At 42.3% G+C, this 24984-nt stretch overlaps 2 protein-coding genes across 6 annotated transcripts in view; one reads left to right on the top strand and one right to left on the bottom strand.

Moving 5' to 3' along the window:
• The first annotated feature begins 726 nt into the window (after window positions 1–726).
• eif5b (eukaryotic translation initiation factor 5B) lies at window positions 727–11127 on the top strand. The gene is made up of 26 exons (XM_067502612.1): window positions 727–879; window positions 2355–2471; window positions 2557–2620; window positions 2720–2887; window positions 3212–3731; window positions 3829–3962; window positions 4034–4111; window positions 4193–4343; window positions 4477–4569; window positions 4692–4784; window positions 4929–4988; window positions 5765–6066; window positions 6154–6261; window positions 6429–6539; window positions 6622–6689; window positions 6811–6952; window positions 7032–7163; window positions 7325–7507; window positions 7594–7755; window positions 7835–7966; window positions 8072–8203; window positions 8364–8440; window positions 8737–8901; window positions 9025–9163; window positions 9328–9489; window positions 10438–11127. The coding sequence occupies exons 1-26, from the start codon at window positions 845–847 to the stop codon at window positions 10543–10545; spliced, it is 3636 nt and encodes a 1211-aa protein (XP_067358713.1). The 5' UTR covers window positions 727–844; the 3' UTR covers window positions 10546–11127.
• A 1100-nt stretch (window positions 11128–12227) lies between these two features.
• LOC137126137 (beta,beta-carotene 15,15'-dioxygenase-like) overlaps window positions 12228–24984 on the bottom strand; it is a 48618-nt gene continuing 35861 nt past the window's right edge. The window contains exons 1-11 of one of the 5 annotated variants that reach the window (XM_067502611.1): window positions 17685–17876; window positions 16880–17008; window positions 16532–16661; window positions 16266–16413; window positions 16033–16180; window positions 14996–15216; window positions 14237–14503; window positions 14063–14168; window positions 13888–13982; window positions 13181–13292; window positions 12238–13066 (exon numbers count right to left, since the gene is read on the bottom strand). In XM_067502611.1, coding sequence (XP_067358712.1) covers window positions 12915–13066; window positions 13181–13292; window positions 13888–13982; window positions 14063–14168; window positions 14237–14503; window positions 14996–15216; window positions 16033–16180; window positions 16266–16413; window positions 16532–16661; window positions 16880–17008; window positions 17685–17748 — 1572 coding nt within the window. In that variant the 5' untranslated portion in view covers window positions 17749–17876 and the 3' untranslated portion in view covers window positions 12238–12914. Of the gene's footprint in view, window positions 13067–13180; window positions 13293–13887; window positions 13983–14062; window positions 14169–14236; window positions 14504–14995; window positions 15217–16032; window positions 16181–16265; window positions 16414–16531; window positions 16662–16879; window positions 17009–17684; window positions 17877–20364; window positions 24654–24747; window positions 24894–24984 lie in introns of those variants that run through there. The other 4 variants (XM_067502608.1, XM_067502607.1, XM_067502610.1 and 1 more) reach the window with 4 other exon arrangements.

Genomic DNA, 24984 nt, shown 5'->3' on the forward strand with positions numbered 1-24984 from the left:
ATTTGCGTACGTCTGTTGTGGGGTCTGTCAGCTATTAGAGGTATTGATATTAGTAGCATTAGAGTTATCCTAGTAGCAGATATCTCCTAAACATACAAAGACATTTTAATACTACACATTGTATTTTGATACTTTTTTCATGATCAAATTTGTCATAGAATGACAAACAAGTATTACAATTATCATTAGCAACTATACATTGGTGTATATGTATATTACATTTTGTCAACCCCACTGTATAACAGAAATACCTAGATATATAGTATAATCAGTTATGAATATGACTCAGGCACGCAGCAGAGAAACAAGCTTTATGTTACAAGTCTACATCTTCAGATACGTAATTTACTTTTAATTTCACAATTAATAAGTTTTGACTAAGTCAGAATTTTAATTGTAATGCCACAATTTTTACTTTTTGTCTCAGAAAAACATTTTCTTTCAATTTTACATTTTCTTTACTGTTTTTATCTCAGTAATTCAACTCGACTCAGTTTATGTCAAACCTACTTTTTTATCTCACAATTTTGATTTGTATTATTTCATCATATTTCATCATTATGACCAATTTTATTGTATCATTGCCAGAGGAAATTGGTCCCCTTATATTGTTATTTATTGTTACATTTTGTCACTTTAATATTTTATCGTTATTATTATTTGTTTTACTTTTTGTAGCAACTCTGTTTCTATGGCAACGTCAGCGCGTTCACAGTTCGAAAGAGGAGAGACGAGAAGAGCAAGGGAGTGAGTGCTCACTAGTGTGTGTCAATCAGTAGACGATCTCTGTCTAATGTGAACCGTCGTGTACCAGCACAGAGAACCGGAGAATCGCAGCTGCAGAATGGGGAAGAAACAGAAGAAATCCGGAGAGGACAGGTAGGAAAAACATCAGCTGGCGCCACACTTCGAGTATATGAACTGACACCGAATAACAGCCAAGTTTCCCCCACCGCTGGAAGCTCCAAACCGGCCTGTTTTTCCATGGCTTGCTGTGTTAGCTTAACGGCTAGGTGCGCTAAGCAGATGCTAACCACGCGTCAGTGCGTGAGCGCAGGTGATAACTAAAAGAACCTGAAAATTGCTTACGATGAATTACACAACAAGCCGGCGGGTCGACACGGGCACACTCTGGCCAAACCCAGTCTGTAGCAGCCTATGTATACATCTGAGCCCGGAGGTGTTGGGTTTGGCGGTGTTCGCAGTAGAAATCACCCAGGTTTGCTTTCCAACTTAGCGTTAGCTTCCATTGAGCCGGCTGCTTCACTGAGCTCTTCTGCGTCCTGACTTCTAGAAACGGGCTTTAAGGCTGGATTTGTAGCCTCTGGCAGTCTCTACATTTGTCCTTGGACTATTGAGTAACAGGGTTGGCTCCGTTAGGTGAGAGCTAGTTGTTGAACACTGCCAGCCCGTGGAGTGGAGAAGCTAAGCTAACTGCTAGCCCGTTTATCTCCAAACGAACGTTGACTTTTATCAGAAAAGGCTGATGTAAGGACAAGTTCCAGCTCAAAGAAAAAAACCAAAGGTGGACGTTATGACAGAGAGCGTTTGCATGATTAGTACGAAGATTACTGACAGCTGCTTCATCTATAGTAATACAGTGGTTATTAATTAATTCGGTTTTGTTTGAACAACCTGCATCTCCATTTTTACTAAAGGTCCGGATATATGGAGTGAAGGAAAAAGCGAATCTTCACACTTGAAGCTTTGTTCATCACATCTGCTGCAGTCAAAACATTTGTTCGTCGTAGTTGGTTTAGTGACGCATTCATCGTCAGCTGTAACTGAGCTAAGGATGCAGCCAATAATAACAGAAGCTGAGGCTGTAAATAATTAGCAGATCTGTCAGAGTGAGAGAATGAAATAATGCAAAGTTTTTCTATTCAATCAACAAATTTTGTCTAGATTTTGGTGCGTGTTCAGTGTGTATTCTGTTGCTGTTCTCAGGTCACATTGCTGTGTGTCAGAGGGTGGATGGAAAATAAAAGGTGCATAAGAACATGTAGAATCAGCAGCTTGTTCGTATTGTTCTTGTGCTTGTCCGGTCACATTTTAAAGCCTGGAGGTTGGGTTTATAGTTGTTGTGGAAAAGTATTCAAACTCATTCCGTTTTTGTAAAAGTGAGATCTTTGTCATCAACAGATTTAATACAATTTTTCCACTTTTCATTATAATCCATATTGGGTGTAGATTAATGGAGAAACACATCAATACATTGACAACACAGTGCAGAAAGCGAAGTGGCTGACTGCTGTCTGAAGCCATCGTATCTTTGTCTTATCTAAGCTGAATATCTAAACCTCATTGTGTCATATTGACCAAAAACAAAACAAATGTTAACAATGTGTACTCAGTGCCAAAGATGACGGCGTCGACATAGACGCTCTGGCAGCAGAGATTGAAGGAGCTGGAGCATCCAAGGAACCAAAAGGGAAAAAAAAGAAGAAAGGAGCCAAGAAGGACGACTTTGAGTAGGACTCTCCTTCTCCTCTCCTGTTAATTTTTGTCAGATTTGTGTTGGACGTTTCTTTAACTTTTGAGTTTTTGCTCTCACAGTGAAGACGAGATCCTGAAGGAGCTTGAGGAGCTGTCTCTGGAGACTCAGGGAGGAAAAGCAAAGGTAACAACATCTGAATGAGTCAGACTCCGCATTGTTCACGAACCAAGACGTCAGAAATCCCTCGTTAGATTTCACATCGCTTCTTTTCTCCTTCTGCAGAAGGGAGATGCCACAGAGGAGGAGGAGACTATTGAGCCTCCCAAACCAGAGAAGAAGAAGACCAGGAAGGGGAAGAAGGGTGGTGCCAGCCCAGAGGATGAGGAGTGTGAAAATGGAGAAGGTCACGTAAGTGGCGAGAGGAATGGAGAGCAGAAAGAGAAGAATAAGGTGAGAAACACAAAGATATTGTTTGCCCTAGTTGGACTGGTGAACATTATTCGCACCAATGACAACAGTTTAATTCTCTGTAAGACTTCTGCAATCTGCAAAGCTCAGACATGAAACACATAATTTGGTTAAGTCACAAAAATACTAAGGCTTGTCTGCAGAACGTGACTGACAATTGTCAGGTATCAAGTTTTCTTCAGTATCATCCACTTTTAATTATCTGCACACTTACGTTTACACACCAAACTGGAATGACCCACAAGTAATTCAGCTATATTTAACTGAAACAGTACTGATGCAGTGCGTTGGAACTTGCTCCTCCAGGTGGCTCCTGTTCCTCCTGCCTCTGACTCTGATGATGACAGCAGCTCATGCTCTCGCCCTATGACCAAAGGAGGAAAGAAAGGACACAAAAAAACTTCAGCGTCAGATGAAGCAGAGGATAAAGACCAGGACGAAGGCGTGAAGAAAGGAGGTGGTGGTGGTGGTGGTGGGGTGGAGGGTGACTCAGCGGATGATGAGGAGTTCTCCTTTAAGGGAGACAAGAAGAAGAAGAACAAAGGCAAGGTAGCAAAGGCAGAGAGCGACGATGACGAGGAGCAGGATGAGGAAGGAGGAGGCTTCAAGATGAAGACGGCGGCACAGAAAAAGGCAGAGAAGAAGGAGAGGGAGAAGAAGAAGAAGGAGGAGGAGAGGTGGCAGAAGAAGCAGAAGAAGCAAAAGGAGAAGGAGGCCAGCATGGAAAGTAAAAAAGAGCCAGAGAAGAAGACAGAAGAAGCCCCAGAGACGGCGCCACCTGCAGCACAGACGGAGGAACAGGAGGCGGCGGAGGCAGCGGCTGAAGGTGAGATGGCTCCAGCTGTCAGGCTTTCAAAGGTGTGGTCCTTAAAGTTGCAGTTTTAACCACTTTCTTTTTCTGCCGCTTCTGTGTCTTCCTGCAGATGAAGCCGAGGGAGACAAGAAGAAGAAAGACAAGAAAAAGAAGAAGGGGGAGAAGGAGGAGAAGGAGAAGAAGAAAGGACCCAGCAAGGCCACAGTGAAGGCCATGCAGGAGGCTTTGGCCAAAATGAAAGAGGTGGGGCAGCTTTCTGGGAAGTGGAGTTGTGGGGGTAGTTCAGCATCGGCTTTAATACTTTGTTGTTGTAGGAGGAAGAACGAGCCAAACGAGAGGAGGAGGAGCGACTGAGGCGGCTGGAGGAGCTGGAGAAACAGAGGGAGGAGCAGGTAAAACCCAAAACACTTCATGCAATATTATTTCTGTTTGACCTGTCGGCATCCTCCCTGACCTTTGCCCCTCCTCCTTAGGAGCGTCTGGAGCTGGAGCGTAAGGAGAAAAAGAAGCAGAAGGAGAAGGAGAGAAAAGAGCGCCTGAAAAAGGAGGGGAAGCTGCTGACGAAATCCCAGAGAGAAGCTCGAGCTCGGGCTGAGGCCACGCTCAAGATGCTGCAGGCCCAGGGTGAGACAGTTGTGGATTATTAATTGGTGGATTGCTAAGCCGTCAGCCATGGTTGCAGGCTCCACGGGCTACAAGAGGATTTCATCTGTGTGTGTGTGTGTGTGTGTGTGTGTGTGTGTGTGTGTGTGTGTAGGTGTTGAAGTGCCATCCAAAGACTCTGTGCCAAAGAAGAAGCCAGTTTACGGAGACAAGAGGAAGAAGAAACCCACCACCCAAACTCCTGAAGGTATCGCACAGCTGCCTGTCGGCTCTGATAATGAACCAGGGGACAGGCTGCATTTCTGCTGCCACATAAAAAAACACTTTCCCTCCTAAAATCTCCTCTTTTCTCCCCTCACCCGCTGCTAGAAACGTCAGAGGTCACTTCACCGACATCAGAGACTCCAGAGCCTGTTGCCATGGAGATAGAGATGGAGGTGAAGGCTCCATCCGCAGAGCCAGGTGAGAGTCATGTATAAGATAGGAGTCCTCTCACGAGGCTGCGGACATATTGCAAATTGTATTAATAATAAACTACACTTTGCTTTTCAATCAACCTTCCTGCGTGTTTGTCCGTTTCCGGATTCTCTTTCTTTCTGTGTGCAGAGGTGAAGCCAGATGCTGCTGTCGACGACTGGGAGGCCATTGCCAGCGACGAGGAGAAAGGTGAGGAATGAAGGGGAAACAAATGTTTCTCGTGGTGCTGGTACTGTTTCTGGAGCTGATGCTCTAATGCTTCATTCAGCGTATGCTTCCACTTTAAGAACAACGTTTGCACAAAGATTTACATAGTGTTTTTATGTGGTAGTATTGGGAGTTTTCAGTTTAGATTCTCACATTAAATATTGTCTGTACCATTACTATGGACGTGAAACTTATTATTAAATGAAACAGTCAGCCTCATACTGAAAACACACATTGTATTTAGCCAGTGAGTGAACTGCTTGTGTTATTATGCTTAACCAGACCCAAGTCCTTAAAACCGGACAGTAACTCTGCACTTTTCCAAGCTGTACGTCACAGTGGACCCACAGAGTCTCCTGTTTCCCCTTCAACTTCTCATTACACACACGTTGCTGCAGGAAACTGAATCTAACACGTAAACATTTATGGCCACGTTGTACTGGACACACAACAACTTTGAGCCCGAAGCAAGTTGTAAAACTACGAAACCAACAAAATCTTGGTTTAACCCCAATTATAGTTTTGAAAGTGATCCAACCGGCATGTTGCACATAATTCTAAACGTCATATTCCTGATACCGGGCTGCAGGTGCCTGTGCATAATGAGCAGTGCAGCATCTTTAGCAGGGGTCAACAACCCATCGCCCCTGCTCTTAAGAGAATAACTTGGGGTCTAGTAAACCCTGTAAAAGTACCAAAACTCAGATCAGTAACACTGGTAGTATTACAATTATTTTTATTTTTTCTCTTTTTGTCAGAGTTGAAAAAAGTCCACATCGAGGTGAAGGAGGAGAGGGCTGCTCTTCCTCAGCCTACAGGCAGCGAGGAAGACGAGGAGGATGAGGAAGAAGAGGACGAGGAGGATGAGGAGGAAGAGGATGAGGAGGAGGATGAGGAAGAGGAAAGCGAGGAGGAGGTGAAGGAGAAAGCATCAACCGTGGCACGTCAGGGTAGGAGGCGGGCAACGAGGGAGAGTGAGGAGGAAAGCAGCGACAGCGATGACGATGACGGGAGGACGAAGGAGGAGCGACTGTACGACCGAGCTAAGAGGAGAATAGAGGTGAGGGTCACTGAGAGAACAGAGGAAGTGAGAGCACGTCTCCTTTCACCCCATCTCTTGTCTGACCGGCTGTGTATGTGTCCGTAGAAACGAAGAGCTGAAAACCTGAAAAACATCGACTTAGACCGTCTGAGAGCCCCAGTGGTTTGTGTGCTTGGACACGTCGACACAGGAAAAACAAAGATTCTGGACAAGGTAACATTTTACTGACGATTAGTCTTTTGCTGGTTTCTGATTGGTTTACAGGATCCGATCTATTAACTCCTACGTTTACTGACGTGTTGTTACTAGCCTCTAATCATGCCAGTCCTACATGGATAAACGTATTAAACCCTGCGATGCGTGTGTGTGTATTTGTGTAGCTGCGACACACTCACGTTCAGGACGGTGAGGCCGGGGGTATCACTCAGCAGATTGGAGCCACAAACGTCCCCAAAGAGACGATTGAGGAGCAGACCAGGATGGTTAAAAACGTACGACGGCACATTCACAAACACACACAGGTGTTAACTCCGTGCTTTAAGTCAGTATTAATGTGTGTGTCTGTGTGTTTAGTTTGAAAAAGAAAACCTCAAGATCCCCGGCATGTTGATCATCGACACACCGGGACACGAGTCATTCAGGTAAACTGTGCAGCGTTTTTAGGCAAAACAGAGAAACTTTTTATTTGCATTAAACCGTTGTCTAAATTACCGGTGCATCTTTGGAGTATAACACAACGTGTCTCTCTGTTTGTGTCTTCAGTAACCTGAGAAACAGAGGCAGCTCTCTGTGTGACATCGCCATTCTGGTGGTGGACATCATGCACGGCATTGAGCCTCAAACACTTGAGTCCATCAACCTGCTGAAGGAGAAGAAGTGTCCCTTCATTGTCGCTCTAAATAAGGTCTGTCGCCCGTCTGTCGTCACGTGTCACTCGTCACTTCTTCTCGTCGTTTTCTCACAGCGTTGTTCCTTGTTGGCAGATTGACCGTCTCTATGACTGGAAGAAAAGCCCAGACACTGATGTTGTGACCACGCTAAAGAAGCAGAAGAAAAACACTAAGGACGAGTTTGATGAGAGGGCCAAGGCAGTCATCGTGGAGTTTGCTCAGCAGGTCTGTTATCTGTAAATAAAATAGCATTTCAACATTTTAGAAACCGTACAAATGCGATCAATGCAAAAAACTGAATGGGCCTAGTACAGAGCCCCGGGAAGCTGACTATCAGTCATTTCAGTTTTCCGTCCTCATCATCTGTGTGTGCTGTTGTTCCTCAGGGTCTTAACGCCGCCTTGTTCTACGAGAACAAAGACCCTCGCACATTCGTGTCGTTAGTTCCCACGTCGGCCCACAGTGGTGACGGGATGGGAAACCTCATCGCGCTGTTGGTCGAGCTCACTCAGACTTTGTTAGCTCGTCGTCTGGCACACTGTGATGAGCTGCGAGCTCAGGTCATGGAGGTAAGAGAGTTAGTTTTTCTTAAAGAAACGCTTTCATTTCTTCTCCACAGTCTGAATAAGTATTACTGAAAATGTCTGTAATTCAGGTGAAAGCGCTGCCTGGTATGGGAACCACGATAGACGTCATCCTAATTAATGGTCGTCTGCGGGAGGGAGAGACCATCATCGTCCCCGGGGTGGAAGGACCGATTGTAACACAGATCCGAGGTTTACTGCTGCCTCCCCCTTTGAAGGAGCTCAGAGTCAAGGTAAACTAGTGCACAATCTTTCAGCGTTAACTTCTGTTTGTGTGATTACTGGACTCACCGACGTATTTGTGATGTGTAGAGCCAGTATGAGAAGCACAAGGAGGTGTCAACGTCTCAGGGCGTGAAGATTCTCGGTAAAGACCTGGAGAAAGCGCTGGCTGGGCTCCCGCTGCTAGTGGCTCACAAGGAGGATGAGATCCCTGTCCTGAAGGTACCATATGGTTTTAGTTTATTCTAACCTCAACCCAACAACCACTGAAAACCGTTTACATTTGATGGACAATCAATGTAATCAGTTAAACTCGCGTGTTTACAGGATGAATTGGTGAGGGAGCTCAAACAAACTCTGAGCTCCATCAAACTGGAGGAGAAAGGAGTTTACGTCCAGGCGTCCACCCTGGGATCACTGGAGGCTCTGCTCGAGTTCCTCCGGACGTCTAAAGTCCCCGTGAGTACATGTCTATTTTAAAATAAACGCCGACGTTAGAAAGGGTTTAATTAGACAATGTTTTCTGTAAGAACCATTAGTCTGAAAAGCAACAGGAAGTCAAAGCTGAAAGACAAACATCAGCTGACTTCTGACTCTGTGTGCTCGTGTTTTTCTGCAGTACGCTGGTATTAACATTGGTCCAGTTCATAAGAGGGATGTGATGAAGGCGTCGACCATGCTGGAACACGACCTACAGTATGTTCTTTTCTCAAACTCTTCTCAGTTTTTCCTGTGTTTGGACTCTTTCTATCCTGAGTTCAGACACTGGGGCTGGATAAGTTAAGGGATTCATTGAACTGACTGTTCGTTATGATCCAGTGTCAGTTCAACATAGAAAACGTTTAGTAGCATCTTGTCATGTTTAGCCAGTGCTGATGCTGCTTCGGTAAAACATCATAGTTTTGGCTTCTCTTCGAGGCATTAAGATAATAGGAAGTATTTTTATCTAACTTCCGTATATTTGTTGCTGTTTTTGTGTCATGTGTCTGCAGGTACGCAGTTATTCTGGCTTTTGACGTTAAGGTGGAGAGGGAGAGTCAGGAGATGGCCGATAGTCTGGGGGTTCGCATCTTCTCCGCTGAAATCATCTACCATCTGTTTGACGCATTCACCAAGTACAGGGAGGACTACAAGAAGGCCAAACAGGACGAGTTCAAGTAGGAAAACACACAGACAGACTCAATAGATCGGTTTTTACTTCTGTTTGTCAGGCTTTCTTTGTAAAATTCGCTCGCGTCTCTCTCGCTGACATTTGGTTTAATGTGCTTTTATGCTGTCAGGAACATAGCAGTGTTTCCAGCGAAGCTGCGAGTTCTTCCCCAGTTCATATTTAACTCCAGAGATCCCATCGTGATGGGAGTATCAGTGGAGGCCGGAGTTCTGAGACAGGGGACCCCTCTCTGTGTCCCTGGCAAAGGGGTGAGATACACTGAAAGCCAGTGTCTGTGTGTTTAGTTAGTAAAAAGGAAAAAAAAACTAAGGTCGAGCAGGTGAAAATGTTAGAACTGACCTGCTGTGGTTAATTCTTCATGAATCCAATGAGTTTTTCTGTCCCAAATTTCTAATCTGTGTGTGTGTTTCAGTTTGTGGACATCGGTGTGGTGACGAGCATAGAGGTGAACCATAAGTCCGTCGAAAGCGCCAAGAAAGGCCAAGAGATCTGTATCAAGATTGAGCCCATTCCCGGAGAGTCGCCCAAGATGTACGGCCGACATTTTGAAGCCACCGACGTCATCGTCAGCAAGGTCAGAGCGCGCTCACGGACATCAGTCCACGTCACACATTGTAAAAATAATTTTAAAGCAAGTTAAGCTCGTTTGTATTGGACCAACAACAAGGCTGAACTTTCCAGCATTTTACTGAACCATAAATATAAAAACATGAGACGGAAATCTTTTGCTGCAGTAATAATCATTTCATTTGTATTATTACTACCTGTTACTTATTTTAACAGGTGTAAGTAAGTTCTCAACTTATTGTAAATAATTACTTCAAAAAGTGAAGTCCCTAAGATAGTAGTAGTAGTAGTGATTTGTGTTAACATCATTACTGGAAAGAATGACAACACTTTGTCATTTCTTACACTTGTTTTCGAGTTCGCCTGGTGGATTTTTTTGCCACACTAACTAGAAAAGAATTGTACTTTCTGGAAGAAACACATTTCAGAGTCAGTTAAACTGTCGAGGTAGCAGCTCCCGGACAAGAGGAAAGTGAGTTTTATGAGACAGAAATGAAAGAAAGGAAGGACAGAAAGGCGAGCTGAAGAAACGAGGTAAGAAGGAAAAGGTAGAAGTTCAGTTGTGTAGCATTTAAAGTTGTCTCAGAGTTTTGAAATCACTGTTAAGTGTCTTTGACTAAATATGAAAGATCCATAGAAAGTTTAAAAGTTGTTTAATGAAGCTTCAGCTCAGCTTAAAAACAGCTTTATTCACCCTACAGCAAAGAGCAAACGCAGTACAAATCCTCTGTTGTGGTTGAAAAACGTTATCTGAAATCTCTGCGACCGAAAGTGTGACAGGTGTCGGAAAACAAACGGAAAGAAGAAAAGACTCTGTCACTTAGAAATGTTTAGAAATGTTGTTTTTGGTAAGAATATCTCCCAATTTCAATAAATGTTCCTGAAGTAATCAAATGTGATCAGAACATCAAACCGAGCAGTTCACACTGACACGTTTTGTGCGTTTGTGTTTCAGATCACACGAGCGTCCATCGACGCTCTGAAGAACTGGTTCAGAGACGAGATGCAGAAATCCGATTGGCAGCTGATCATGGAGCTGAAGAAGACCTTCGAGATCATCTGAGGGACCTGAAACACACACGCAAACACAGGCACGCACACTCCTCCCTCTGACCACAAGATGACGGCGGAGGGACAGAACAATAAAGGAAAAAAAAGACGTGAAAGTGTTTTTCTGTGAGAAACGAACAGTTTTTCCACTGTTGTAAACAGTGATAGTTTAGACAGCATTTTACACACACACACACACACACACACACAGACACACAGTATTCCAACGTGCCTGTTCATCGTCATCGTTATTTTTTTCCTCTCTGATTTGTGGCTGCTGCTTTGTGTCCCTGTCCCCCCACCACCCTCCTCCCTGGGTTGACTGACTGTTACCGAGGCCGACGAGTCAGCAGAGCCAGTGTTCAGCTCAGCGGGTGAATTTAGGCTTTGCTTTGAGCAGCAGGGCTGGAGGTTTTTCTTTTCACAACGAAACATCAAAGCGGCAGCGGAGCCTTTTAAAGACTTTAAGGAGCTGACTGACGGTTTGTCGGCCAACGGGGTTGAGTGACAGAGGATGTTGCCTCTGGAAGATTTTAAACTGTTTTTGCTGCAGCTGCTAAAATAATAAATTCCCATGATTCTGGTTCCCACTGCAGGTTCAGAGTTTTAATTCAGACTGGTTCACATCCACAGCAAGTATTAAAATGATGGAAGCCCAATTCGCAGGTAGTTTTTGTTTATTGTTCATTAATTTTTCACTCACTTTTCTATGATTTATGACTGGGTTATGTGTTTAGGACCAAAAGACAAATGTATTCTGTATCTTTATAAATCGGGAGCAACTATATTATACTTTTACAAACTTGAAACCTTTACTTAAAAAAAAACCCTATGAAAGATTTTACAAAAGAAAACACTTTTTTTTTTTCCTGCTACTTTTCGCTGTCAATTTCTGACAACGTTAAACCTAAACATTGCTGCTGAGTTTGTTATCTGCACATCATCACCACTGTTGGTGAAAATGTCCACTTATGTCAAGACCCAATGCAGCATTAACAGAGCAGCAAACGTGACTGCAGTTGACATTCGTGATTGATCGTGGTTGATCGTCTGCTCCCTGCAAATTAGCTTACAAGGAAAAAATCGGGTTTTGGTTTGTTCTCCTTTTGTGAGCCATGAATTTTAGTTCAGTTTTATCACAAATCACCCTGCAGCAACTTACTTGCTCTAGATGTTTATCCCGGTCATCATTTTATTTTAATGCTGTTCTCATTTGTTTGGAAATGGTTTTAAAACACCCTGTTGGTGCCATTAAGAGAAATCTGAGTAGCAGATTTTCTGTCACGATCCCCGTTTTACAAATTAAATCCAGATGTTATGTCCAGTTCAGTCTGATCTGAAACACCAAGCTCCAAACTAAAAGACCAGAGATAAAACCAGTATGAAGCAGATCTTACTGAAAACAGTTGTAGACGCATCTCATTCAGAAATATGCAGCTAAATAAATCTGCAAATATTATCACTGCATTGGTTTGTAATTTTCATGGATGCGATTGATGTTATCAAACGAGTTGGAAGCTAGAGGTCAGACTTTGACCTGTTAGTTTGGCCTTAACTCAAAACTCATTTCACGAGTACTGAGCCAAAATATCGAGTCTGTGAGCAACCTGAACATGCCATGACAAAAAATATGAAATCAAAAACTGAAATATAATAAATCTGAACAATATAATGAAACAACTGCAGACATTTTGGTTTTAGTAAGAAACATATGTTTTAATAAAGTCAAAGGTAATAGCAGCGTGTCTCAGACGTTTCTGAGGAAAAATTCTGATGGATTTTCTTTTTAATAAGCAGAATATAAGTTAAAATCATTACGTTAAAAATATTGAATTTACAGGCAGTCAGATTTCAGTCAAAACAAAAATAGCTGATTATAACAATAACCATAACAGGGAAAACTGAACAACAACAAACTATTTATCAGTAGCTTTTATGCCTGGTTGAGGAAGAAAAGATGGTATTAATACAAATGATATAAAAGCTTATTCCCAGTGTCAGATGCCTTCATAAAATATTCAGATCCCTTCAAGTTTTGCACTTCGTTGTGTTACAGTTCTAATTCAAAATTGATGGAATTGAGTCATTGTAAACGACATTATGCTGCATCATTGTTGTTGGTTGTGTTTAGACTTTCTTGATGAGTCCTAGTCTGGGAAAGGAGTGATGTGGCTGCACAAATCAGTATGTAAAGTGCATTAGAAAAGACCTAAAATACAATCTCAAGCTACACACAGCAGCACACCAACCTTAGTTACTGCAAACATTCTAAAACTGCACAGTTTTTAATCTCCAAATATTAAAAGTGGGATGTTACAGTAGCTGGACTTTACATAATTTAACCAAACTAATAAATAGTAGCAGGAGCAGGTGTGTTTGCTGTCAAACGGCAGGGATGAAGAGTCCGTGGAGGTCTATGTGAACACTAGCGGGAATGGAGGCTCGCGCCATCTCCTCCATTGTTTTGGCATCGAGGACAAGCATGAAGGGAGCAACGTTTGAATCCGGAGAAACAACAGATGACAGGATCACACCTGGAAGGAGGAAAAGCAACAGAGTGATCCAGAAAAGAAAGCAGCTGTATTTACTTAGGATTTATGGTAACAATAGAGTTGTTTGCAGAGATAAGATGAAGAAAAATCCCTCACCGTCATCTTCGTCGACGGCTCCCGGAGATGCAACAAACACCGGTTCTGAAGGGTAGCAGTTTTCTTGATGCCACTCGATATGTTTCCTGGTGACGATGTCGAATTTTGCAAGCTGTTGGACGGAAGAGAAAGAATGTCAGTAATCTGCTTCACATTCATGTCAGTCCATTTATTTTTCAAAGAGGAGGTTCTTTTGTTGAGTCTTTCCAAAAGTCTAGTTGTAGTAAATGCACCATTTTTCACTGAATTTAGAAGGTTTGGGAGCAGTGAACCTCTGGTCATGGGAGCTTTCTCATAAATGTTGCTTTAAGAGTTGCTGTTCTACAAGACGAATTAAGACAAATGCTGGGCTGCTTTCACAATTGTTGCCATTTTCTAAAATTCTTATGGATGACATTTAAACAGGTAATTTTGCTTGTATAGCTCTGATTAACTCTTTTTTGCCAGCTGGGGAAAAATTAAGAGCAAATCCTTTTCATTAATCTGGAACCAATCTAGTGTGGTAAACAGTTACAGGACCTCTAGTGTCATCAGGACTCATTTGGTAGCTTTTAAGTTTGTATCAAATTCTATAGCAGTTTATTAATAATTGATTCAGATATGTAACTCAAAACCTAAAATATCTAAGGCCTGTTGATTCTGCAGTCAGCAGATCAATGTCACTAAAATAATGTTCTTGTTCCTGTTGGCCTCAGGTGTCGCCATACCTTGTTGGGATGAGGAGACCACTCCAGCCTCGAGCCGTAGAAGTAGCGGTACTTCTTAGCATTGAAGTTGTAGTTGATTCCTGGCAGCTCCAGTCCTGAGGAGTAGAAATGCTTGTTGGGTTACGAAGGTTGAGCTGTGTTTACATCAAAGAGACTGAGTGGATGATTGACGAACCTTCAAACAGAGTGTCAGGCTGGCAGTACACAGAACCATCATCCTGCATCACTGCCTGGGCTGTTGTGTCCATCAGAGTGACCAGGTTGGTTCCTCTGGGCGAGTCCTGCAGTTTAGAAGACCATTAACATTTAGCATCCACTTTCTCAGCTGTATTTTTCTGTCAAACTGTACCTTGTGTACGTTGAGGGGGAGGGCGAATCTCTGGCAGACGGGTGGGGAGAAGGGCTTGTTCCGTTCGATGAAGTCACTGGTTTCTTGTTTCATGTTGCTGATGTAGAACAGGTTGTACAGGTTGCTGTCTTTGTAGCTGATGAGGTCAAACACCACGTGGTCATTGGCCTCGTAGGCGTTTATGTGGTGGAAAACCACCAGGCTGTCACCATAGAAACGGGTGGAGATGGCCTTTCCTGTCTTTTTATTGATGACGTGAAACAAAGTCTGGGAAGGTAAAACGATACATTTTTTGTTAATGTCTCTTGAACCCAACAGCCCTTTTTTAAATATGTTTTAGCAGTCAGCCACCGATCAGCTACCGCAAGTATTATATTATTAGACAAACAGAATGATGAATTTATACAAAGCCGTCATCAAACAAGTGATATCGTCTGGTGTTAAATAATAAATGTAATATTGTAATGTCTATAAACAAATTATACTCGCTTATGAAAGTAGTCTATTTATCATCCAAGTGTATAATACTTTATATTTGCTTATACAAAGCATGATGATGGCACCTGAAAAAGGTGATAATATATCAGATGATTATAGTTCTGCTGCCTAAATGTGTCCAAAAAGACAATAATTGTAGGTTCAAACGTAAATGCGAAGGGCCGAGAATAGATCCCAGAGGAACACCACACATAAGCTCTGTGAAAGGGAAAACAGCTGCATTTGGGCCTAATACCCCTTAACATACGTGGGCAGACTTACGATGTCATCCTCGTCAAATTTGAGACATTTCCCCCAGGTCACCCCTCTGAAATAGGCTGTGGCAAGTCGGACAATGTCCAGTTTGAAGGGCTGCTCCACAAACACAATGTAGTTCTCGGTCATGCCGAAGCTGTGGAAGTAGCTTGGAAACAACGTGGAGCGAAATGGAATTGAACAGATTTGCTGCAACTTCCTCAGCACGGGCCTGTTATTCTCTTTATCTGAAAACAACACAGTGAGGTCAGTTTGACATTTTGCTGCAATTTCAGTCAATTTGCAACTGTGATTGTAGTAAATGATTGACAGGTCAGAAGCAGGGCTACAGAGAGAAATGCAAATCTGAGTTTCTACACAATTCAGTAATTGATTTACACAATTCTTTTAATGAATGTGTTATTTGACTTTCTCTACATTGCATAGGTTATATTTTTGTGTGTTTGCAGTATGAATTATGATATTTCTATCTTTTTGTAGAACCAGGGAAGGAACTGCGGGGAGCAGCTTGGTCCTTAGCCCGTCTTCATTGCATGTTGGTAACAATCTGAGTAGTAGACATAAACAGTACCTGAAGTCCTGAAGTCTTTAACCAGGTTTGTAGCATCTTTGGGTTTTTAGCATGTGTGGTTGGTGTTTGTTGGGCTTAGTGTGTCTCCCTGCAGTGAACCTTCTAATAAGTGGGTCATTTGAACAGTGCATAACACCAGGGTACTATTTAGTCTGTTTTTAGATTTGATACTAGTGTACGATAATAAACAGATATTTTAGTTCTGGGTCATAGTAATTTAGTATCGTCATAATGTTAAGACAACTACCGGATGCCATTTATTTCTTAAGCCAAAGAATCAGGCCACACTTGACTTGTCTGAAGCACCGTGGACCAAATGTCTTGTTAGTAAAGTGAGTTTAAGTGATCGACGCCCTGTCACAGTCCTTCCTGGGTGTATCTAAGTAACTTTTTATTGTTGCCAACTGCGAAAGTGCAGAACCTACATTTTGGAGCTTTTTGAAAACTAACAAGATTACTGCAGGCACCGTACCAGAGGCATCCGCTGGGACTTTGAAGATGACGAATTTAGGTGGACCAAGGCCCAGGAGTGCTGTGCCCATATTGTAGGTATTCCCCTCACTGTCATAGTGGGGGTGAGCCGTTGCCAGGTTCAGAGCAATGTGGTTCCTGTAGTTTATCTGTAATTGTGTAGAAAAAAAGAAAGTACTTTACCAGATCACTGACCGTGTAGAGCTTTGAAGAGGCAGGTGGACACTAACTTACCCTGCCAACAGTTTCCAGTGTATCAGGGTCGATCTGGTTCATGTAGTTGATCTCGGAAGAAGCATAGTAGTCCTGACCGTAGCGAACAATGTTGATCAAGTTGTTGTCAGTGAAGTCGGGAATGACATTGCCAAGGTGTGTAGATACCCTGGTCAGAAGTAGAGACTCTCCATAACCATATGATCTGGATACTGTTGCCACTGACAACAACTTTGAGTAATTCAGTATTAAAGAAAATCTGATCAGCTGTCCTAGACGGGTCGTACCTGGAGAAAATGTTCTTGCAAGGATCTGGGTAGATCATGGTTCCGAACTCAGAGACGACAATCCTGTTGGCCTTGATGTTTCTCTTGTAGGTGTCGCTCTTTAGAAACTTACTTCTGTAAGTCACCTCACCTGTGAAGACAAAACCAAACTACACAATACAGCCACCACGTCATACTGTGTTTATGTGGAGTTTATGTCTCAACTCCTCAGTGATTTGCTTCAGATCAAATTATGCAGCAGTGAGTTTGTTTTTTTTCAGGATTTTTGAATATTGCGTAAATGTTGCGCTATTATTGATGATGAGATTAGAGTGTTACATTTTTGTTAATTATAATTGTGTCATTCACCATCACTAAAAGTGAAGCTGTGGATGAGCGACATGCCATCAAACCAGTGGTTGTACTTGGAGTCGCCCACAGAGAAAAGACCGGGTCCATTTCTAACCAGAGTGCCCTGCAGCCAGCACGGGATGGAGCCTGAAGAACGCACAGGTCAAAGGTCATAAACGATTTACTGTATGTGGTCTTTGTGATGCAAATAATACGCAATGTTTATTTCATAAATGTCAACGTGAAAAAACAAGAAAATTAAACCTTTAAAACCATAAATAAGAAATAAATCCCACAGACATGCTGTCAAATGTATTTGTCCTGCACGAGAAAATATTAAACTGACATCTACTGCAAAAATCAACACAGAGCAATAATCCCGACCATAATGACCCCTGTTGAATTATTGTACTGATTTTCTACATTTTCCAAATGTATATATTTCAAAACATGTTTCTCTTCAACAGTCTGAACCTCAAAAATATTTAGTTTATTGTGACATAAGACATTTGAGAATCTGGGCTCATCGAATATTAAAATTACGTAAATGATTAAATTATAATTTGACTTAAAAAAAATAGTATTAGCAACATAATAAAACAGAATTACAAAGTTCAATATCAGGCACTGTACAAACTACAGCGCAGCTTTGTCATAAGACAAAAGTTCACATGTTACTAACAACTGTTGAACTTCCCCAATTATGCTTTTTCCTCTTTTTGCCCTTTTTGGGGGGAAGCAGAGGGACAGAAACTATCATGAACATCTCACTGAAGCCTAAACCAGCAGGCAGAACACATGACTCAAACCCAGTCAAACATACCTTTCACCTGTGCCTTCACTGGCTCTGGAGTCTCTGATCCATTTTCTGCAAATATTGACTGCATGTTTCTCTCTGACCCCGAACCTCATTTGTTTCCCGCTCACGCTGCCCTTCCACCAATGACTAAACACACAAACACTCAACAGCTGACTTTATGTAGCCTGTCTGTCTACGTGACCATGGTTGGGATTAGGGGAAAAATGTGCAGCATGAACTTTGAGGGTTACGCAACAGTGCTGCACTTGGCTTTTCATAATAAAAGGCTGTGTGCTGCCTGTGACCTAATTAAAGATTCACTATTACATTATTGCAGTTTTTGCATTATTGCAGAGTGTAAACTCAGCAGTGTGGAAACACTCGGGATCCTTTACATAAGTACAAATGACAACACCGTGGTTTAAAACTACTTTAGAACAAGCACCGCATTCAAAATCCTAGTAAAACTACACAAGTATCATCCATGCAACTACTGATACAGATGCAACAATGTGCAAGCATTTTAGTGTTGTGGCACCTCGAGGTCGAGCTCGTCGGAACAGTTTTATTTGCACTTATTAGCAGAGGTAGCTGAAAATTACCACTTCAAATTCTTTACTAAAGATAAAGTACCAAGTGCTTGGTGCAAAATTTGCAGTACTGCAGTACGAAAGCGTTTTCTGCATCCGACTGATTTAAAATGCGTTTTAAAAACGATGTGACTTGATACTGTTGATAACATGAATGTGCCAGCACAAAGCTGCTCCACATGGGCCCCATCAATAAGGTTTCTGCAGAAATCTGAAGTGTTCAGGTCTTGTTAAGTGTAATACATGTAGATTCAAGCAGAGAGCTACTTCAAAAACCTGATTTCTGATTTTTTTTTTGCTTAAATTTATTTGGGAAAATCAACAGCAGTCACTGAAATTATTCCTAATCAACTCTTAGTGTAGCAATAAAAAGCAAATGTTGTGGTTGTGAGAAAATACTCATTAATTAGTTTTTTGCTGTAAACTGCAAACAAACTGTTGAAAATGGTGAGAATTGCATCAAATTATTTTTTTTTAGTAATTAATAAAAAGAGTAGCCGTTCACTTTATTTTTCAGAACCTGCCTCTGCAGAGCAACTAAAGACATGTTAGAATAATACTAAAGGTGCAAGTGCATCCAAATTATTTACAGTCTTGCTGAACCTCTAGGGCAGATACTATTAGAAATTAAGTATAAAACAATAAATTGATACACTTACTATTCAATATGCAATGATCACATATAAATGTAGTTCGAGTTTTTCTAACTGATAAAAACATTTATAAGAAATCACCTTGTTTAGTATCAGTTCACACACAGTTAATCAGACGTCAACTGTGAATTTTAGGATTTGGTCCCTTTAACTTGAAGGGTCAATCAAAAATGTTGCAGGATGAATCTTTGAACCCTGATGTGATCATAAAGAGGGGAGATTATCTGTGAGCTGTCGATTACAGGCAGCGTGTTATGACGTCCATTATCGCTTATCTAAATGCGAGTCGTCATAAACAGTTCAATTACATAATTGAATTCATGTTGTGTGTTTCACACACATACAGTAAACGGATATATTCAAAGCAGAACACGTTCAGCAATTAATCATCCAAAACATTACATTTTAGTGTATTTGCACAAACGTTAGATTTAAAATTGTTATTATGTATTTTATATACATTTTATTATATAGCTTTAAATTACATCAAAGCTACAATATGCTTCTGCGACCAGAATTTACTGCACCCTGTAGATTTAATCAAAACTTTCTTATTAAGCAAACCGTGATTTATTTTATTATTGATTTAACAGCTGATCATTTTCCCAAAGTTTTGTCAATAAAATCTCTGTGAGAACAGTGAATTTTTCTTTATTTACTTGTCTTTTGGTCTGGTCAGCGTATCCAACCCCCCACACAACAGTCACCTACATCAAATACAATTACATTTTTCTTCTTCCCAAAACTTTTACAATAATTTCAGTCCAAGTCCATAAATCCTAGAAGATGTGGACTAAGCAGAGTGGATTGATTTCAATACTTGCTTATGCTGCACATTGTTCCTTTACATTTTATGTTTTCTGACCTTGGTTTTATTTCTATATGCACTTGTTTGTGTGAGAGGCATAAAAATAAAACTTCAGACACGGCCGATCTTATCTCTGGCTGCATAATTGGCTAAATCATTTTACAGCCCCATCAGGATTTATATGTGTTGAAATACTGCAACGACCCCTGGCCACACCGCGTACCTCAAATATTCTGAATCCCTCCAATACAAAGAACTTAAAAAACAAATAAATCTAAAGCAGTTTATTTGACGTGTAGTGGTTCCGGTTTGTTCCGGTGCAATGACTGTGATACCAAACGAAAGGTTCTCTCCTGTTCTGTTAAGACATTATGAGGTGCAGTGAGATCAATGCTGCAAATAAACAAGTACTTTATTAAATGACATTAAAATGAGGGTCGTTATATGTTTTTTTAGGTTTAGAAAATTAGAGAATATACACTTTTGACACTTTCAGCCTCAGGCTTCAACAGTGTGACGGTTTGCAGTTTTCTGTGAACCTAATGTTTTTGAACTTTGGGCTGAGTCAGACAAAGCAAGTTATTTCACGTCCGTCATCCATCCACACACACACACACACACCAAGAAAAAGAGAGTAATTACACACCTACAGATAGTTTTGGATGAAAAATGAAGTTTATTACAAACAACGACAGAGAGCTGTTAGCAGTCAGTTAGCAGCTGTTAGTTCTGTACAAATAACACTGTTTGATTGATTAATTGAGTTTGCCGGTCGGCAACAAGGCTAGGTCTCAAACAGCACCCTACGCCCTTTGTAGTGCACTATTCTCCTCCAGAGACTTGCCGTGGTTTAATACTTTACGGTAAACCTTTTGTAGTGCACCGCTCTCTATAATACATCCAGCTGGAAGTGCTCCATTGTGTGCTATTTTCCACCCTAAACCCTGCTTAGTGCACTACCTCGTGTCCTAAAGTCTTCGCCGTCCACTACGTTTGAGTTGAAACCCAAAATAGTGCACAGCTTTACATTTTTAACTCGTAATAATGTGCCACTGTCAACCTCACACCTTTCTCAGTGCACTTTATTTCACAATACACTCTTCATCATGCAGCGCCTGCCATCCAGACTCCTCGAGTGCACTACATTCCACCTTAAACCCTTGGTAATGCACTCAGTCCATCTTAAATCCTTCTGGTGCACTCAGAGTTCACACGTTGCAACTTAGTTCATGGTTTAAATATCTTAAAAAAAAACCACCGATGATACTTTTTTTCGCATTCGCAGTCACAACATTGACATGTAGAAAACACAAACAAAATCATTCTCCATTGCTTCACTTGCGTTGTGTTCACGTGAGTCTCAGGACTTTCTCACATTGCCAGACGGTTGAAGATTGGTGTGACGGCAGAAGTGATTGCGTGAATTATTAAGCACTACGTCCAGTTTAAGTGTGAATTTAAATACTTTGAAAAGTGAGTTTCACAGCCCACGTTTGTTTCCTCGTACAGGTACTTGTGTAGTATTTGAATTGGGATTCATCACATTGTTGAGATCCTCTTGTGTTACGTTTACATCCGGAGCTTTTGCATCTCATTTTCAGCCTGTGAAGCTGTATTTTGATTCTAATTCATTTTTATTCATGTAAAATTGTGTCTATTGCTGCGTGACTTTAATCCGGGAATATTTTGTTAGCTTGGTAACGTGAAACCAAAAGTCCGTCATCGAAATTTCAAATGGATGTTGAGTGAAAATCCCAGTAAAGCGCTAATTATCTTTAATAACTGCAATTCTGTAGTTGGATAAGTTGGAGCGTTTAGGGAAATTTCACTTTCCCAGATATTTGCAGCATTCACGCAAAGTTGGCTGAACCGGCAAAACCTCCGACTCATTATTCCAAGGTGTTAGCCCGAGTGCTAACCTAATAGTTAATCTGCTAAATGATCATCCTTTGTTTGGGTCCATAGCAGTTTGTTGGCAAGTGGAAGCCAGATACAAACTAACTATAGTTCCTGTACAATGAAGTAGATGGATTCTAACACTGGATTTTTTTTTTTTTTACATTTCTGTCCAATCTGTTTCACCAAATTGGAGATATCAGTGTATCTCTAGTGGCACCAGGCTGCAGACGAAGATCACAAACTGCCGACAACATGGTCGACTTTTTGCAATGTTTCTGCAACTTGGCATCTTCACCATTGGCTTCCCTCACCACAACCACTCCACCTTATTGCCTGGTTGCCTGCTTTCTTCAACCAGATGATCCTGCAAGTCTCTGACTTGTGAACAGCTTCTTCTGGAGAAATCATATTATTGTATCAGTGTGAGTTGTCTTAAACCCAGGCTGCATTTGAAGGCAACATTCCACCTTAAACCCTTTGTAGTTAGCTTAGTCTCTCCCTACTCTCTTGATAGTGCACTATTTCTCACTTTGACCCTTTTGCAGTGCACGTGACAGGCTGCGTAGCTCCTTAAGGACCGGGGTGTTGTCTGAGAATGGCACCAGAGACAGAGAGAGAGACAGAGAGGTAGAGAGACAGGTAGAGAGTGTTTTGAAGGTTACATCTTCAGGTTTAGTAGAGACAGACAGTCACAGTAGGTTGAATTGCTGCTGTCTAAACAGACAGAGACAGGGCGGACAGAGAGACAGACAGGTGTCCAGAGTTAGTGGGGGCTGCGGTTTCGGGAGGTCTGGTCTATATACAGAAACGAGAAATGCATAATCAGTATATCCAAACTAACCAGAGCTGCACGCCCTGCCATGTTGGGGCAGCCATCGCAGGTTGCTATGGTAACAGTGGAGGGCAGTAGGGGGTGGTTGCAGAAGGGAGAGTAAGGGGGAAGGTTGGCGACAGCTCTGGGTCCCTAAAACCAAATAAAAAAATGGTGTCACCGCAAACACAACGATTCATAATGGCAAAGCTACACCGGGACACCAGCTAACTGTCCGTGGAAAATCACACACACACACACACACACACACACACACTCTGTCTCTCTTATACACACAAACACACACACTCTGTCTCTCTTCCACACACACACACACACACACAGACATTAATATGACAAACATTTTATCTCATTTTTTTTCCTCTATTGAGGTGGAAAAACAAATTCTATTATTCTTAGTTATCATAATCATCATAGTAATCTTCACCTTCATCGTAGCAGTTGTGTGTGAATAGCATGTTTGTGTGTGTGTGTGTGTGTGTGTGTGTGTGTGTGTGTGTGTGTGTTCTGTTTATACACACTATTCACAGGATGACACAGAGAGACAGCTCAGTTCATGATAGGCTGACGGGGGTTTTTACCTCTTCTCTTCCAGGAGGCTTTTATTTTTTAAAATTGTCCTTTGTTGCTTGGCAACAGCAGCCTTCTGGAGTCCCAGTCTGTTGATGTTGGTGATGATGGTAATAGCTGTGGTCACGTGATCTCCCCCCTACTGACCCACAGGAAACAGTTTGTGCTGTGGTCAGAGTGTGATTGGTTGCTCGGGGCAGTAAACTGGAGGCCTGACCTGACGGCGGCGCCTGATTGGGCAGAGGCGGTAACAGGTGTGTTTTGGCTGAATAGTGAAGCACCAGGAGGGAGGAGACTAAGAGCACCTGCTGCTGGGTGCGTGCGCATGCGCGTGTGTGTGTGTGTGTGTGTGTCTGTGTGTAATCGGATACTGGCAGGTAATTGGGGCTAAATGCGAGTCTGAAAATGGGATTTATTACAGTCTGAGTTACCAAGTGGAGACTAAAGTTGATGTGGGTCCTCAGGTACAAATGTAACGGTCGGGACTCCTTCAGTGCGTCACAAGATAAATGTGAGATGAATAACTCGCTAGAAAATTATTTAAAAAAAGAACAAACATCTTCCACTACAGAAAAGTGCAATTTTTTCAGATGCGATTGGAATTTTTACCCTTTTTTTCTTATAAAATACCGGATGGTTCTTACATCTATCAAATAACAAAATCTGATTCATAGCATGCTTAATGCAAAAATCATATGTTGATGATCCCACTCACAGGGCTACAGGTGGACATCTTACCAAACTCCTGGTTGTCACTGCTGCTTTTTCCGTCCTGGAAAAAGCAGCAGTGACAACCTGAAAGACTGAGCTTGTTAAAACCATTTCGTAGACACAAGGCTGCAAAACTAAGCAGGTATCCAACGCGTGTCCAGATTGTCCTGTAAAGATGGTGATGGTGCAACTCTTAGCCAGTATGGATGATAATGTTAACCACGATAAACAGTCCTAGTCCGTTTGTTATTGTCACATCATCAATATTATAAAATCTACAACTTTTTTCCTAATGACACTGGAAAAGTGATGCAATTCGAGAGAAACCATAGTAATTTAGTTCAGCTATTTCCTATCATGCGACTGCACGGCAACTTTCACAAGCACATACCTGCCTCCTAAACAGCCACCTCTCTCCAGGTCGTGATACAGTTAGAAAGGACAAATTGGTGGTTTTCTTGGACGGAGCAGTGAGAAGTAAAATGCATTTTCACCAAGAAGCGAAGGATTTTGGAACGATTAGGATTCTGCATGTCAGGGGCCCTGGAGGAAATCACCACGCTGTCAGGACCAGCTAACATCACTATCCTTAGCCTCCGTCTCTTCCATCGTAGAGACCTTCCACGCAAGCTTTTGGCCCCATTGCCTTGCAGTATTTTAGATGTATGGTAGTGTATGTGTAGTAGTAGTAAACCAGACTCTGACCCTGCAGTCAGCGTGTGTGTTATTGTGGATTTGGATGTGTCAGTGTGTCTTGAGCACGCTGCGAGGCACCCAGCCCTCGGCGGCCGGCGAGTCACTGTTGGCCGGCCTGTAAACCAGACTCTGACCCTGCTGGTTGGACGCCAGAATCTGAACCTTCTCCCCGCGAAACACCGAGATCTCGTCCTCCCGCACGGCCACAAAGTCCTGCAGCACCAGAACCAGCTCCTGAGGGGTCAAGGGACACACAGTGTTGCTCAGAAACAATCATCTGAACTTTAACAACAAGAGGTTGTTCAGATGCGGGATGTGGGAATCCAACCTGGTTATCCTGCTCGTTGTCAGGCGGGGGCTCAGTGGCGTGGCCGTTGGGCGTTGGTGGAGCTGACGGCGGTCGCCCTGATGAGAGCGGCCGGGTCACGGAGATCCCCCCCTCCTTCTTCTGGTACTCAATGGGAGACTGCAGAGCTGTGGATCAGTTGTGTTGGGGTTTAGTTCCGATTTTCTTTTTCCTCCCTGCCTCCAGATGCCATCAGATTCCTTCCCCTGGACTCTGTTT

Source organism: Channa argus, chromosome 4, assembly GCF_033026475.1.
Source record: "Channa argus isolate prfri chromosome 4, Channa argus male v1.0, whole genome shotgun sequence".
Classification (NCBI taxonomy): domain Eukaryota; kingdom Metazoa; phylum Chordata; class Actinopteri; order Anabantiformes; family Channidae; genus Channa; species Channa argus.